The sequence below is a fragment of the Antedon mediterranea genome, chromosome 4, assembly GCF_964355755.1.
Source record: "Antedon mediterranea chromosome 4, ecAntMedi1.1, whole genome shotgun sequence".
NCBI lineage: Eukaryota > Metazoa > Echinodermata > Crinoidea > Comatulida > Antedonidae > Antedon > Antedon mediterranea.
This window is the reverse complement of record NC_092673.1, coordinates 3206722-3224249: the sequence shown is the minus strand read 5'-3', so window position 1 is coordinate 3224249 and position 17528 is coordinate 3206722. Positions and strand designations below refer to the sequence as shown.

Genomic DNA, 17528 nt, shown 5'->3' with positions numbered 1-17528 from the left:
TTTTTGGAAAAAATCCTTGTACTATAGTACAGGGAAATTTTCGAAAAATAACCGATTTTCGACCCTTTTATTTTTTGACATAAATGGTTACTATAGCACAATAAACATGCGCAGAGTCGAATAATGGGTTCTGCGCTTGTCAATTGTGCTATATTAACCAGTTTTATCGAAAAATAAAAAGGTCGAAATTGGCCATTTTTGGAAAAAATCCCTGTACAGGGAAATTTTCGAAAAATGGCCGATTTTCGCCCCTTTTATTTTTTGACATAAATGGTTACTATAGCATAATAAACATGCGCAGAGTCGAATAATGGGTTCTGCGCATGTCAATTGTGCTATAGTAACCAGTTTTATCGAAAAATAAAAAGGTCGAAAATAAAAAATTCCTGTACTATAGTACAGGGAAATTTTCGAAAAATGGCCGATTTTCGACCCTCTTATTTTTTGACATAAATGGTTACTATAGCACAATAAACATGCGCAGAGTCGAATAATGGGTTCTGCGCATCGAAAAATAAAAAGGTCGAAATTGGCCATTTTTGGTAAAAATCCCTGTACTATAGTACAGGGAAATTTTTGAAAAATGGCCGATTTTCGCCCCTTTTATTTTTTGACATAAATGGTTACTATAGCACAATAAACATGCGCAGAGACGAATAATGCGTACAGTATAGGAATTTTTTTATATCGACATTTCAAAATTGAATTATTATGCAAAAATATTATATGCAATACATTGATACACGTGACATAGGTTGGTCATCGGACCTCACAAATCAAAAGCGCCCTCTAATAACACAATGTATACATAGTTTCAAGGGTTCTTTTTATTGACAGTCAGGTCTCAGATGTTATCTTAAACGCAAGCTTGCTTCATTTGAAATGTGCATTTGTACATAAATTCAGCAATTATTATCAGGATTTCTTAAATAAACTTAAATTCTAGTTTTGTTTTAATTCTTGTGATCCAAACTCCCTTTGTTGATGTATATAAACCATCCATCTTGCTGAATCAAATTAAACATGGTATGTATTTCATTATTTCCTGCTCCTATTCAGAATCTGATGGTATATAATGCTATTAGTTATCTTATTTTAAAATTTCAAAATTTTAAATACAATTTAATTTCCAATCGTATACAGGAAAATTAACGTCATATGTCCAGGATGCGATATTTCTTTTCGTACATAAGTTGGGGACCCCTCGTGAAACGTCACAGAATATTCATGAATATTCATTAATCATATCCATAAGGTGTGACGTAAGAATTCAGCTAACTACAATTCGCTAATGCAAACGATTTCTGTCGAGCCGTCTGTGTAGTCGAGTGGATAAGACTATGGACTTTACATGTCGATGTATGGGGTTCGACTCCCATGAGTTACTTCTTTTACTTTATAGTGAGAGAGAGATTATTTGGAGGGTTAGGTTTAGTTATATTTAGGAAGTAGTTCGGCTATCTTTCACATGGGGTCCCCAACTTATGTACGAAAAAAAAAATCGCATCCAGGATGCCACAAATTGAATAATTACATTTCTTTTCTTCCAGAGATTATTCTTAAAATATATATATAGGAATATTAATTAAACAATGAAAAACATAAAGGATAATTTAAAAAAAATTATATTACTATGGCCAATACACAATTACCGATAATGCAGATGTTACAAAAATGTAAATTTTAGATTCTTTTTTACTATTGAATTTAAACAGGTTAAAACATAATAACAGTACACATTATTAATTATTATTATCTAATAATAAATTTTAAATAAAATTGAGAAAAAATTTATATTAATTCAGGGTAGTGAAATACACTAAAATCATTTGATAATTATAATTATTTGAGTGAATTTAAAACATCGAATATTAATTGTTGTTAGGCTTTAATATATTATACGTTCTTATAATTTTGAATTAACAATTTCATAATTTCTACTTTTTAAAATTATTTTATATGTACCACAAATTAATTTTTGTTTGTGCACATTATATCCAATTTCAGAAATAAATAGAATTAATGTATATTTCTATTGTAATTGGGTAATTTATAACAATTCAAAAAGATTCAATATTTCTTTCCTTTTTTTGTAGTAGTAAACAAATCACAGTTTACTTGCATTTAGTTTAAATTGCTTGTGACGATGATTGTATTTGATAACTAAAAAGGTTTGGATAATTTTAATCATCATTTTATCCTTGTGCATCTTTGTGCCTGTATATTTAAATCATTATTGCCTTGTCATGGGGTTACTATTACATGTGAACGTACTATTTTGAGTGCAGGCTAATGTAATACATATTCAGGGACTGTTAGGAAACGCTACAAGTATTTCACCAGAATTCTAGATGGTTCTACCAAGGATGACGAAATCTTCTTCTTGGTTGTCCGCTAATGGGACATCAAAAAAGCCTAGTTTCTTGTAGAAGTCAATCATAGAACACTCGGATTTCAATACTTCAATATAAGCACCGTGGGATCCTTAGTAAAATATAAAAATAAATTTATTTAGAATAAAGTTTTATATTAATAATATTCAGAACTAATACACCGCAAACTTTATATCCACAATTCTTGTCATTGTGTATGAATGTAAATATGACACTATTACTGATATCCAATGTCTAAATCCTTCCCCCGATACAGAGGATACTTTGTGAACCAGTCCATCGTGGTAACCCCCTACTTATCTCGAATGATGAACTAGGTTGTTTAACATGCACTGGATAACAGTGTACACTGGACCTACAGTTTATAGTCCTTATCCGATAAGACTTGTTCCACCACCAGAACTAGGAGCAAGTCGGTCTTGAGTAGCTCTTTTTATGTATGATAAATGGCACCCCTGCCTTAACTGGTTGGCCATTTGACTAGCCTTAAGCTTTCTGTTGGTATCCATGGTAAGTCTAGTCTGGTCTAGTCTAAAAAAGAGTGGTCTCCAATTAGAGATCTTTAATTGGATGTACATTACTTACCATTCGCCTTAAGAGCTGACAGTATACATGCCAATAGATTCTTTAACACACCTTGATCCTCAACACTTGACAACACGCTCATTGTTAATAATGATGGAAATCGTTGAAACATGTTCACAGGTCTGAATGGCTTGTGATTGTGAAAGCTGACAATGATCATCTGAAAAAAACAAAATAATGAAACAAAATTACTGTGAGTGAGTGAGTGGCCGAGCGGTTAAGACAGTGGAACCGTAATTACGTAGCCATAACATCGGCAGGGATTCGAGACTCACTCACTCCATGGTTCTGGTGGTAGAACGAGTCTTTTTGGATAAGGACTATAAACTGTAGGTCCAGTATACACAACTAGCTTGTGTGCACTTTAAAGAACCTTGTACATCTTTCGAGACGAGTAGGGGGTTACCCCGGTGTATTAGTACATCACAGCCACTGATCACCAACTGGGCTCTCTGGCAGACCAGTCTTTGACTGAAGAGATTTTTTAATAAAAAGGCAAGTATTAAATACCTCAGCAAGTGTTAGCCCTTCGGTCTTCTCTGGTTTAGGATACTTCATACACATTTCCGGTAGCCAAGCCAGTTCGCATTTCTTTTGGAATTCCATCGAGTCGAGGGTTGCCAGGGCATAACCACATAATTCACCATCTTCCTCGGCAACAAAACAGTATTCAGGACTAAATGTGAGTAGAGCACCTACTTTTCTAAAAATGAATATAATTGTTATATTAAGAAAAATCTCAACATTAAACCACCAACTTCTACTCTTGGGTGTCACCAGAATTTGAGAGAGCAACATGGTGTAATAATAAGAGATATCCTACTAGCATCCAAGAGGCATGGGTCTGATATACTCACAGTATAATATATATAAAATAATAATAAATCCAAAGGCAAATTACAGAAAAAAATTACAATGCTGTGGGTATCAGTGGCTGGACCTCAATGGAGATACAAAATAAAACAAGCACTGAAAAAACAGTGGCTGGATCTCAAATAAGCAAAAAGCTAACTCAAAAACAGTAAAGTAAAACAGCCAGAAAAAATAGCAGAGGTTTCGGGCAACACTAGCCCGTCATCAGTGCAAAATAATAATAAATAAATATATCTTACTTGTTTCCTGGTAGACGAAGGTGCTCAGAGAACAAGTCAGTAGCATCTCTACCATCTTGGTAAGTCATACGACACTGCCTAAATATTCCTAACTGTAATAATAGAAATTACAACATTATATTCTTGCATTACAATATAACGTTCTATCCCACGCAACTGAAGCGTAAGATGTAAGAGCTGTATTAAATACAAGATGTTGGATGGAAAGCATTTTGAATCATCTGCTTTGATGAATTGCATGCCTCATCCAGATAACAACACATTCCTTTCATAAACAACGGTCTTTCACGGATCTGTGTGCACCACAGATAAAAACCTTGACCTTGCCAAATAAGTATAAGTTACAGTTTGTATCTCAACCTACTAGTCAAACAAAATTTGCAAAATTAATCATGTTTACCTCATCAGAGTTACGAAATGGACGAATGGTGTATATTTTATTGCATATTTGTTTCGGTGGAACTTTGTAGAATAAGTCATTTGCCCCATCAATTGGTAGCATACGCTGCAATAAAACATAAAAAAATTAAAAAACGTGCCCCATACCAGTCAGGAGTGCACCCTCTAGTCAATACCTTAATGGGAAGACCCCAGCCCCATACCAGTCAGGAGTGCACCCTCTAGTCAATACCTCAATGGGAAGACCCCAGCCCCATACCAATCAGGAGTGCACCCTCTAGCCAATACCTTAACGGGAAGACCCCAGCCCAATACTAGTCAGGAGTGCACCCTCTAGCCAATACCTTAATGGGAAGACCCCAGCCCAATACCAGTCAGGAGTGCACCCTCTAGCCAATACCTTAATGGGAAGACCTCAGCCCAATATCAGTCAGGAGTGCACCCTCTAGCCAATACCTTAATGGGAAGACCCCAGCCCCATACCAGTCAGGAGTGCACCCTCTAGTCAATACCTTAATGGGAAGACCCCAGCCCCATACCAGTCAGGAGTGCACCCTCTAGTCAATACCTCAATGGGAAGACCCTAGCCCCATACAAGTCAGGAGTGCACCCTCTAGCCAATACCTCAATGGGAAGACCCCAGCCCCATACCAGTCAGGAGTGCACCCTCTAGTCAATACCTCAATGGGAAGACCCCAGCCCCATACCAGTCAGGAGTGCACCCTCTAGCCAATACCTTAATGGGAAGACCCCAGCCCCATACCAGTCAGGAGTGCACCCTCTAGCCAATACCTCAACGGGAAGACCCCAGCCCCATACCAGTCCGGAGTGCACCCTCTAGTCAATACCTCAACGGGAAGACCCCAGCCCATACAAGTCAGGAGTGCACCCTCTAGCCAATACCTTAATGTGAAGACCCCAGCCCCATACCAGTCAGGAGTGCACCCTCTAGTCAATACCTCAACGGGAAGACCCCAGCCCCATACCAGTCAGGAGTGCACCCTCTAGTCAATACCTAAATGGGAAGACCCCAGCCCCATACCAGTCAGGAGTGCACCCTCTAGTCAATACCTCAATGGGAAGACCCCAGCCCCATACCAGTCAGGAGTGCACCCTCTAGTCAATACCTAAATGGGAAGACCCCAGCCTCATACCAGTCAGGAGTGCACCCTCTAGTCAATACCTAAATGGGAAGACCCCAGCTCCATACCAGTCAGGAGTCCACCCTCTATTTCCCTGCTCTAGTCAATACCTCAATGTGAAGACCCTAGCCCCATACCAGTCAGGAGTCCACCCTCTAGTCAATACCTTAATGTGAAGACCCCAGCCCCATACCAGTCAAGAGTCCACCCTCTAGTCAATACCTCAATGAAGAAGACCCTAGCCCCATACCCCTTTCTTCCCACAAAGGACCTCACATACTGCTAAACAATTTTCTTTAAATATAAATAAATTCAACAGGAACAGAGATAGATAGTTTAATATACAAAATACACAATTTAGTTTTTTACTATGCTCAGACCTCAAATACATTTTAAAAATGGCATCTACACTATATCTTTGGAGAAATAAATTTAAAACACAGCAAAAGGTGGAGCGCATTTCGTTGGCGCCGCAGCGCACGATCTGATTTTGGCACGAGTGTTGGCATATGACAGCAGCAATGCTGCGCTATTAATGAAATTTAATGACAATCACTGGATCAAATGGTTTATTTTGTACAAATAATCTTCACAATGATGGACAAATTCTATAAAAATTCTATATCAGAATAGATATATAATGATTAATAAATAAAAATAAAAATTTTGTTGTGGGCGAATATTAAATCAAAGATTATAACTTGTGACATAAAATAAACCATTGTTTGTGATTCTCATTAAATGATGTTATTTATCTGAAAATAAAAGAAAAATAACAATTTTCAATATTAATTCACACTTTCTGTAAAAACAAATAGATCTTGCCTTCAGAAAGCAAGCGCCACGCTTCGCTGTTAAAATATAAATGCGCAGAATAACGAATGGCGACGTATAGGGCGTTAACACGGCGCACTGCAGCATTTGCTTTGCACGATGAACTCACCACGACTATAATAATAGCGCAATAATTTCTGAAATAATACAGTAAGTTATTTATAAATAATTTCTAAAAACGTGTCCTTGCTAATAGTTTAAGATGCAAATGGCATTCTGTTACTATGGCAACTCTTGTTTCTAAAAAGAAAGTTTATTTTTGATAATATCCGTACTTGTAATTCACCGGTCAGTCCTCCACGAAAAACCCATGGTTCTAGATCGCCGCTCATAAATGCTTCTCTGTGTGTGTGGTTACCCCCTGTAAATGATTCAATCAAATTGACGTTAGTAAGTAATTTAAGAATGCATGAATTTAATGCTTGAAGTAACACTATGTAATCAAATAACTAATGTATTTACTTATTAAATATGACAACAATGATGCCACTTTGTAATATATTTTTATATTTTATCAGAATTTTTAAAAACCAAAAAACCCTTATATTCTTTGCATATTAAAAGGTTTTTGGTTTGAAAGAAATGCAAGGCGCCAAAAAGGAAAAAAAAACTTTCGTTTAGGGAATCACAAAGTGGCTTAGATGTCAAAATCTAAAAGCGTCAAATGTCAAAGTTCAAGCACTGGGAGAACAAAAAAATCTATATAACATAAAATCCTGTATAAATAAAAGCAATAAACTTGATGAAAATAAAACAGAAACACAAAGTAAAGAGTGTACTGATGATTTTGATTACGGTAACTTTCACTCCAGGAATTCTAAGGTGAAGAGAAGATATGCATTAGTGCAGCGGATAAAACAAACCTGACCACATGATATGCTGATGATCACATGATATGCTGAAGATCACATGATACTCTGATCACATGATATGCACGCCACAGGAAGCCATAGCATAATATTACCTTACCGCAATACACAGGCATTTTACATGCAGCAAAGGAAAGGGCGTTTTTTTTCATCTCTCACGGCTGCTACAGCATATTGCTACAGTAGATCTATATATATGCAACACAGCTTAGGTAGTAAGGGGTAAAAATATCAGAAACGATTGCGTACATGAATAGTAACTGTGCAAGATATGCGAGTGCATCTGTCGTATCAGGCCATGGGCTGCATAAAATAAGAAAAAGAAAACAAACAGATTAAGTAGATTAAGGGAAAATGTCATTTATGTCATCTTTCAAAACAAATTGATGTACGCAAATTACTTTGTTTAATATGATGATTTGAGGGAACAGAGCCAATTAGCCATGAAAGAGAGTAATGAGGCAGCTAGGTTGTAAGAATGTTAACCATCTACAGCATATGATTACGCCCACATCTGAGAAGTCTACATCCCCCAGAAATGTTGATAGTAAGGATTCATTGAAAAATATTGATAACGAGATTATTTAGCATGTGTTGTTCTTTTTCTGGTGTATTATTATCTATCTATCTGTGACAAGCAAGGAAAATTTAATATTTGATCTACGATTTTGAAATAAAGGGAAAGGGAAGGGCAGAATTCAGAAATTGTAAAATGGAAGCACTGTAGGCACCACAGGGGCATAGGTCATAGGTCATATCATTTTATTATGGTTCACATATTAATACCAAAAGTGTCATTTTGTGCATCAATACAGTTTTGGAAAATGTGGAAAAGCATAAATTTCACTTGGAATGAAAGAATACATTTTTTTCTGTATTTTATAACACTTAAAATGTCATCACAATTGTTTGAAAAATGATTGCAGTTGATTGACAATAACTAAAACATACATTTTTTGAAAGGATATGAAAAATATCCATAACTCTGATTAAAGAAGAAAAGCATCCTTTCACCATGTCATGTTACAGTTATTATAATTTATACTATTCTTTCTGATTTATATTTATCATAATTTAAATATGGATCATGATTCATATTTTAAATTCAGAATCCTGACCTCAAAATGTTCAAAATGACAATATACTAAACAAATTGTCTGTATAATGGCAGATTGGGAAAACAGTTAAAATGCAAGAAATTAGCTTGATCTAAGATACAAGTAATTAATATATGTATTGTTAAATTATTTTTATTCAATAAAAAAGAGTATAAATAGATTTTAGCTGTTTCATGACAGGATGAATGACGCAGGCTGCATCTGAAAACAAAGTAACCGGATTAGCGCTACATAGAAATGTTTCAAAGGTTTTGAAAATAAAACAAATCCACCACAAACAAATTAGTAACATAATAAAATCCTTCAATATATTCATAATGTATACAACGATACTGCATGATATAAAGGACCACATAAAGAAATAATTCAACAATCGTTTGTTTGTGATAGAATTCATAAGAATTTTCAAAGACTTGTTTTAAGATTTAGTTCATTTTTCATCTATTATTGACTATTTATGACATCAATTTCAGGGAAAACAGTCCAATATTGTTACTTTTACATTATTATTATTAATCTGGAACTAAATTAGCATTAAACAAGTCATCGCAATCTTTGAAACATTTCTTTAAAATGTGAGGAGCTAAGTGATCTTACAATCATGTGTTTTTATTGTTCTGTCACAAATTTTAACCCCCATAATCTTATTAATATTGCCAAAAAAGTAATCAACCCTTAATTGGTTGCCATGATACCAAACAACAGCATGGTATCACAGACACATGATTAAGAAATCACACGCTAATACCTCACAGGTAAATGAAAAATTGTTTATTAAAAAAGGTGTGTCTTAGTTTTCAATCAATCCAACATAACAATCATATTCAAAAAGATGTGGTATAAAGTTTGTGTACACTTGATCAATACATCCATCGTAAATATATAATGCATAAAAACATTTGAAGTTTAATTTATAATTTACTTTATATATTAAAGATTAAAATTTATGATAAATTAATTCTAAATAATTCTGATTGATAATAAATAATTCTTTCAAACAAGTGAAAACCAAGCTTATTTTGGATGTACAGCATAACAATGATTACATAATCACTATGGTTACAGTTATTTATATTTCTCTCTGATATTCTCATTAATCTTGTGAGTATTGTTACTGTTAGACACTTCACAACTTCAAATACTATAAAATAGTTCTTTTAAGTGACATGTTGATCATTTAGGGTTTCTTATAAGCTACCTATTCAATATTGCATCACAATAATCCTGGTTTTAAATTTGTTATACTTTAATTGTAATTATTGCCAGAAATAAAGTTTAAGTTTACATATTGTCATAGTAAACTTTATTACAGGCTGATTAATGAATTTAATTCTTTTAAAGTGTATATTTTAGTTAATTTAATTTTTAGTTTAGATAAATTACACACTAAAACTTTTGTGTATGTTTTTAATCATTTTCATTTGTATGAATACCTACCCAGCCACTTTACAAAAGACATCAACAACGAAATAACACCTTCGATATCCCAAACATAGCTGTAGATTTCGTACATGAGTGAGCGGTTCGGAATATTCATTAGCCGAGAGAACATTATTTTCATCCGTTTGCCATTTTCAACAAATCGGGCTGCTCTATCTGACCACTCAAGTGCCTTGAAATAAATAGAAAAGAACATTATTATAAATTATGTAAGACGAGACAAATAGCAGGATGCTGTGCAACTGATCAGAGGAATGAAAGAGCTGGTAAAGTTTTCTGTGGAACAAGAGATGCAAGAGCTGCAGAAGTGATGCAAGAGCTGCAGAAGTGATGCAAGAGCTGCAGAAAAAGTGATGCAAGAGTTGCAGAAGTGAAGCAGGATGCGGGAGTTGGCGGCTGGATGCAGGACATGGCGGCAGGATGCAGGAGTTGTCTGAGGAATGCAAGAGCTGCATTAAGATGAAAAAAAAAACATTACTAGACAACAACAAAAACTATACCTTATCAGAAGGACTGCCAATCTTCTTAGCTTCTGTTACTGCATATGCATTTGATTTCAACCAAAAGCATTCCTCTAGTAAATGCACTGCTTGTTTTCCATGTTCATAAGGTAAATAGAATAGGTCTACTAAAAGGGCTACATCTTCTAAAGTTAGTTTATCAATTCCATGTTTAACCGTTTCAGACAGTACAGTCACTGATGTCCCAGAAATTGAATCTTCGATAAGTTTACTATTTTGGTCCATATCTATCTGCATTTCAGTATCCGTAGAAGTGTCGCTTTTGTTATTAATGTCTTTGTTTAAACTATCGTCCACTTGCATTGCAGAGTCAAAGTTTTTAGAAACAGTGGACGGACATATTGAAACAACTGAGCTCAATTTTGTCGGTACAACATTAGCTTTTGAAGTGTCCACTTCAGGTAGACAGTCCATTGGTTCTAAAACTTCATCAGTTGTTTTGGTTACTAGAGAACTGACAGGGTTCATTATTGGTGTATAGTTACTACCAGAATTAACAAGGTTTTCCATAAGGTTTTTATTCTTCACAATACCACTACTTATTGTTCCTTCGGGCGGTAACGGAGTAACCGTTGAGTTTGTAGTTTGCGTTACCGCCATACATGTGTTTATGCTCGGGATAGGAGCAGCGTTTACCGAGGCTGCAACCAAGTTTGCGTTTATAAGACCAGATGGATCAGTACGTAAACCTTCAGCCGTTCTTGGTTCTTGGATGATTTCTAACCAATCAACTATGGCAGCCTTCAAAGCCGACAGAGGGTTGTACCTTCCATGATGTGGCGTTGGACTTTGTGGCGTTTCGTTGTCTCCATCTCTTTCAAGTTTGATTTCTGCTGCTATTGTTGGATTGTCTGAAATATCACCTAAATATTTTTTGTAAAAACCACAAATTAGCAAAAAATATACAATGTTCACCATGAAATATGAAATAAAAATTGTTTAAAAAAAAATGTGCTCAGTATGGTTTAAGCAAGGCAATATAAACAGGATGCTGCGCTCTGAAGATCAAAGGGTTTATATGTGGCTGCGTCACGATCAGTTCCACGCTTTGCAGAGAATATGTACATAGTACAGTACTGTTGGTATTTGTCGCAGCCAGACATAAGATCAAAGGACTGTTACGCGTTCCTATCTGTTCTTAGATTTGTTTATGGTGGTGATATAAGTCTTAAGGACTATCTGGTCTAACCAGACGAGATATAAACTGACACTTAGGCTTTCAAATAAGTTCATGACACAGCCATACACAAAAAAATAATCTTTATGTTTTAGTATATTTTTTAAAAACGGATGTACAAAAAAGAAAATTAATTACCCATTGCAAGATCTTGTTTATCTTCTTCCAAGTCACTCTTAGCCCAGGAAGCCAATGTGTGAAATGCTATGAAATTACTCTCAAACTCACAGTTGGGATTTGTGAGTACACCACTTAAGTATGGTATAAGCTCGGTTGACCTTCCTTCATATGGACCTGTAAAAATATGTTGATTATATTAGGAACTTTTAGATTTTCACATCAACTATGCCGACTGCTACACTATTAGTAATTACATCATTTTTATGGCATGCTAGGATCTAGGCTGGGGCTAAGCTACACACTTAGCCGGACATAAGCCCGGGCAAAGCTTGTGTACTTCCACTTCCACAACAGACAAGTGTTACTATAGAGATTACAAGATCAGATCCCAAGGTTTTTACGTCATACGTTCACTGGCATGTCAATGTAAGTAATTTAAGAATGCATGAATTAAATGCTCCTATATGTCTCACGAGAACATATTCAAATATAAAATAGTAAAAAATACCTAAAAAGAGTCGTTTCTGGTCATAATCATTAGCATGAATGTTGTCCCATATCACTGGCTTCCTTTTAATTACGCTTGATAGTTGTTTAATTGATTCACAGGTGATTGTCTTTGATACCACTTTTGGACCTTGATATAAATAAAACACAGTTTTAATTGTCAAATTATCAAATGTTTATAACAAAAGCTCTGTCTACACTATAAAACTTTATGTGACAAAAAAATGTGATGCACCCATATATGGACATATTTAAGCATATCCCTACCATAATTGGGCACTTTTTTGTTAAACTAGTTTGATAGTGTAGACAGAGCTTAAGACATTGAAAAATAAGTACTATATTATATTGATTAACATTAACATTGGTTCTTTATCATGATCATCATGGCCATTTTACCTGTCCACATAAATAGGATGTCCGGGTGAAGTTTGGAACCAGTAATCGCCAGGTATTCCGATGACTCTACGCTAGGTGTAGCTCTCGTGGAGCAATATTCTGAAGAAAAAACAACACAAATAGTTTAAGATACTAAAATAATATTATATTTAGTGGAGTGGTAGCCTGGATAGTGGGGTTGTAGCTCAGCCAGGGTTATGGGTTCAAATGCAACCAGTTGATGTATCTTGTGAAAATAAATTGAAATTTAAATGCCAGGATTTTTTCTCAAAAGTTTGATAGTGTTGACGCTTTAGGCTACAAGATACATGTTTCTGTATTAATAGGGTATTTACAACAAACAATATAAGACTTACCTGTGGGACAAAACAAGAAGCATGGCCTATTGAGATGTTCATATACTTCATTAGTGACAGAAACTTGTGCATGTGCTAAAGACTGAAATCCATCTTTATCTGCTTGGCATAAGTCAGTATCAATGTCATCAAAAAGAATAGCAAATGCCTTGCAACCAAACTGGGACACCTGTAAAATAGAAAATTAACATAATAATAACATAATATTCACTAATATACTAGTAATAATAATTAATGTTTCTTCGCATCCATGAACATACATATGCCTTACAAACTTAACAATCAATACCTGTTCTATGATAGTATAAACAAAAATGTAAGGCATTTCAAACTATATCTTCAGCAAATGAGCGAGTGGCCAAGCGGTTAAGACAGTAGTACCGTAATTACGTAGCCTTAAACATCGGCAAGGGTTTGAGCCTCACTCGTTCCATGGTTCTGGTGGTAGAACAAGTCTTTTCAGATAAGGACTATAAACCATAGGTCCAGTGTCTAGTTCATGTGCACTTTAAAGAACCTAGTACATCTTTCAAGACGAGTAGGGGGTTACCCCGGTGTACTAGTACACACACAGCCTCCGATCATAACTGGGCCCTCTGGGAGACCATTCTTTGACTGAAGCAGTTACCCAGTATAAATAAATAACAAATTAAAATGAAATACCTGTTCTAGTTTGCGTTTTAAGGCAGTCAGTTCCTTAGGACTTGAGTAGGTAATGTCTAAGCCAGGGGAAAGAGCATAGACAAATTGCACATCACTTTCCCTTGCAGCTGTTACTAATGCAGTCAGATGATCTGTGTATAATGATAATGATTATTATTGAGTTGATGCAGTTTAATTTAATTACTTATTTAATTGTATTGTCCTCAAAAACCATGAACAATAAAGATTTAAAAAATCAGACTTTTAATAGCCCATTTTGCAGTATTAATTAAGTTATCCACTTTTTGTGTTAAATTAGTAATTTTTTCAGGGGACAATACATCTTTAAAGTAGACTGAGTAACTAGCACAGAGGGTTTACTGTTTAATCATAGAGCTATAACATTATAGCTGTATGGTTTAACCTCTGAGCACTTTTGACTGGTAGCTTAATTTATACTGTAGTCCCAACAAAGTGTTCACTTTTAATAGGGACGTCCTCCGAATAAGGATTGGCTGTAGTGTTAACAAATATATTTGCCTCTTATTTTAATACTGGTTGACAAATTAATGTGTTAAAGGATGGGTTTTTATTGTACTGTTGTGTTGTATTGTGTGGATATATGTATGATTATGATAAAGTCATAATAATGTTTATTTGTACCAGCTTCTTCAACAGAATACAACTCTCTCCAATACGCTCTATGTTTAGCATCATCTTTGGGTGCATACATGTAAGTGTTAAGACCCAGACGTTTCATCAAACAAAACAGATCCTTTCTTTGGTCTGTCCGCCAAGGTCTGCCATAGAATCCTGTAAGAACAAAACAAAGAATTTATATTGTTGTGTTATAGCATGTTATTTGATAACAATATTTAGGTTTATTATAATTCTTGAACTATCGTAATGAATGCATGGCAGTGATACACCACCGATTCTTTCTATGCAAATCAATCATGATGTATGTATCTTGAAATAAATACACAACGAATGATTTAGTACGACTATATAATAAGACTAGATTATAAAAAATAAGCTAAGCAATCTTCTCCCGACTCGTTTAATTATACTGTAACTATCAATGTATTCCTCCCTAGCAGTAGAAGTAGATCTTACTATATAGGGCCCACAATACATCAACATAAAGAGGCTGCTCAGTTCAGGCAGAGCCAGCAGACAGAGGGGGCTGTACTATTTTTTAATGATGGTTGGTTGGGAAAGGCTAGGCCTACTACTAGCTAGCAGTACTGAGCTGATGAGAGAGGCCTTACCTTCAACAACACCACAAAGCAACTCGTTATTTCGTGGAAGCATGTCCACAACTTCACCAGAAAACTCAATCCCTATTATTGTATATTTTGTAATTTAATTTAATCTCTAATAGATAAAAAACTAGGTTTTATTGTTAAAAATAACACATCTTCTTCCGCAACTCTTTTGCAATCGTCATTAGTTGCCAGGCTATTTCATAAATTGTATGTAATTTTTATCAATATATTTTTTATGATAGAGGGCGCTTCATCAAAACGGTGGTTGAGCGTCTTGTTGTTGTGTGATTTAAAAGTTTTTGAATATAATAATATTATCCAAATAATCAACTATGAGTAAAGCACATCCACCAGAGTTAAAGAAGTTAGTTATAGTTTTTGTATTTTTCTGTTCACCTTATTGTATATTACGCGTTATATTGTCTATTAGTTGAGATAAATAACGTGATAGTTTAGGCCGTCATCGTCTCGTTTTCAGGGCAGAGCCGAGAGGCTCCAGTAGCGGTGTACCGTGGAGGCTAGGCTAAGTAAGTAGGCCTAGCTTACTGTAGAAGGTATGCTATGCCTAGCTTAACCTATAAGTATCTATTTTCTTAAACTTACTTGTATATTTTTTGTTTCAGATTCATGGAAAAAAGATTAGCATGTAAGTAATTCATCTGTTAATGTTAAGTTATTCAATTTGTATTATAATATTATTTACAAACATTCTCGATACGAATAAGACTAGTCTAGGCTAGAGGCTAAAAAATAATTGTACTTATTTATAATTTCAGTGAAAGTAAATGGCAACAGAAAAGTTACTGGTGTTTTACGTGGATTCGACCCATTTATGAACCTGGTAATCGATGAAGCAGTTGAAGAAAGAGGCAACGAAAAGCATGAAATCGGAATGGTGGTATGTATCCGTTGTCGAGCAAATTTAATTCCTGTCTTTGTTCCAATAATAACTATCTGGGATCCACTATCTGAAATAAATCAAGAAATTGAATATTTTAATTTTAATTTTTTTATTCTAGGTTATTAGAGGTAACAGTATCATCTTGTTAGAAGCATTGGAGAGAGTTATATAACAGACGGACAGTTACTGGTATAACACATTTACAAGGATTTGGCTACAATGGACAGGACCTGTGTATGTATATATATATAAACCTATGAACTACTGATGGTACTGATACAATACAAACGAAAGACTTGCTGAAAGTTCAAATTTCAAATGGGATTATTTGAAAGGATTGTATAAACTGGGAAGATTGTGTCTGAGAATAACACATGTACAGTAAATAAAAAAAGTTCAAACATCTAAACATACAAAATCATGTGAAGGGATATGAAAACTTTTAAAATCGACAAACATTTAATTTTTCAAAATTTCTTATATATTTTTGTATTACATACTGTCATTTGAAGGGGAAATGACAAAATGATGAAATAATCTATTCAGTGTGGCCTAACCAATCTAGAAGATGGGTGGGGGTGTCAACAGAAAGCTGGATGGACAAACGGCTGCATGATCTATGTTTTATCACCTTCGTCCAGCACAAGTACATTCCTTCACATTATTTTTCAAATTTGCCTCTGAAAAAAGAAAGAATATCTTTTTATGTATAATGTGTACCTTAATTTAGTAAAAATGTAGCCTACAGTATTTTTTTCTTTAGGAGGTCAATTTATATAATTTTGATATTTGCATTAAACTGTAAAAAGAACGTTTTCTTTGTTTGACAATATGGTACTGATGTTGTTTAATAAATCGTTTTTATTTGAAAAGTATATTTTGTATGAAGTATATTTTATTCTAATTAGAATCGGCCAACAGTGGTATCAATAATAAATTTGTGATGTGCCCATATATGAACATGATGTCATATCACTACCATATTTGGGCACATCACACTTTTTGTTTAACTAGTTTTATAGTGTAGACATAGCTAAGAAAGATATGGATATAATTTATAGATACAGTCTTAATTAGATTACCGGATGATACCCCAATCAAACAAACAATGAAGGAAAGTAAAACGACCCGTAGGAAGACCAAGAAATAACTGGATGAACAAAATAAAGAAAGACTTACAAGGACAAGTAGACACTAACACAATAACAAACCATCCTGCCATAAACAGAAAAAATGGAAACAAATTGTGGAAAGCATAATGTCGGAAGACGGAAAACGTTAACAAACAACAAAAACATTCTTCTGATGAATTTAATTTGGAAGTAAAATTTATTTTAAAAAGATAATTTCCCTAAATATAAATTTGTTTCCTTCATAATGCAGAATTTAAAAGAATGTTTAATAAGTTTAAATGTATCAAAAAAATAAAGTGCCCCCTGTGAGGCTCGAACTCACGACCTTCAGATTATGAGACTGACGCGCTGCCGACTGCGCCAAGGAGGCAACTGGTAGTGGGCGGGCTTCGAAATGTCTTTGTTCGGCTAAGTAGGGCAATAGCCTTTTGTTTGGTTGAGGGCCAATACTATTACACTTACTTACTTACACTCAGGAGCTACTCCCTGCACTAAAGGTGTAATTCCGAATAAATAAATTGTACCCATAAATATAATAACAAAGAGAATAGTAACTCCATAATATTATAGATCCGTTTTTTAGAAATGAAAATGACGAAGTTAAATTTATTT

General features: G+C 34.6%; 2 protein-coding genes and 1 non-coding gene across 4 annotated transcripts; 1 reads left to right on the top strand and 2 right to left on the bottom strand.

Annotated features, from left to right (window-relative positions):
• Positions 1-676: 676 nt before the first annotated feature.
• LOC140046279 (protein O-GlcNAcase-like) lies at positions 677-15063 on the bottom strand. Of its 2 annotated transcripts, XM_072090861.1 has the most exons (16): positions 14886-15063; positions 14278-14427; positions 13636-13766; positions 12973-13141; positions 12617-12715; positions 12219-12347; positions 11729-11884; positions 10393-11276; positions 9890-10064; positions 7584-7637; positions 6741-6826; positions 4491-4595; positions 4091-4182; positions 3489-3681; positions 2979-3138; positions 677-2484 (listed from the first exon to the last, which is right to left on the bottom strand). In XM_072090861.1, the coding sequence occupies exons 1-16, from the start codon at positions 14926-14928 to the stop codon at positions 2348-2350; spliced, it is 2763 nt and encodes a 920-aa protein (XP_071946962.1). In that variant the 5' UTR covers positions 14929-15063; the 3' UTR covers positions 677-2347. The 2 variants fall into 2 exon arrangements, with proteins under 2 accessions (XP_071946962.1, XP_071946963.1); XM_072090862.1 differs by lacking the exon at positions 7584-7637.
• A 73-nt stretch (positions 15064-15136) lies between these two features.
• Positions 15137-16658, top strand: LOC140047892 (small nuclear ribonucleoprotein G-like). The gene is made up of 4 exons (XM_072092920.1): positions 15137-15246; positions 15506-15528; positions 15659-15780; positions 15902-16658. Exons 1-4 carry the CDS (start codon positions 15215-15217, stop codon positions 15953-15955), a joined length of 231 nt encoding a protein of 76 aa, XP_071949021.1. The 5' UTR covers positions 15137-15214; the 3' UTR covers positions 15956-16658.
• A 555-nt stretch (positions 16659-17213) lies between these two features.
• On the bottom strand, positions 17214-17286 carry Trnam-cau (transfer RNA methionine (anticodon CAU)). The gene has a single exon. It is a non-coding gene; the product is annotated as a tRNA-Met (tRNA).
• Positions 17287-17528: the final 242 nt, after the last annotated feature.

Coding starts and splice junctions, on each gene's coding strand:
- LOC140046279 (XM_072090861.1), bottom strand. CDS start 14,928: ATGCTTCCACGAAATAACGAGTTGCTTTGTGGTGTTGTTGAAG. Junction 12,716..12,972: donor CTTCTTGTTTTGTCCCACAG/GTAAGTCTTATA, acceptor TTTTTTCTTCAG/AATATTGCTCCACGAGAGCT. Junction 6,827..7,583: donor CTTGCACAGTTACTATTCAT/GTACGCAATCGT, acceptor AATCATTTACAG/GGGGTAACCACACACACAGA.
- LOC140047892 (XM_072092920.1), top strand. CDS start 15,215: ATGAGTAAAGCACATCCACCAGAGTTAAAGAA. Junction 15,247..15,505: donor CATCCACCAGAGTTAAAGAA/GTTAGTTATAGT, acceptor TTTTTGTTTCAG/ATTCATGGAAAAAAGATTAG. Junction 15,529..15,658: donor CATGGAAAAAAGATTAGCAT/GTAAGTAATTCA, acceptor TTATAATTTCAG/TGAAAGTAAATGGCAACAGA.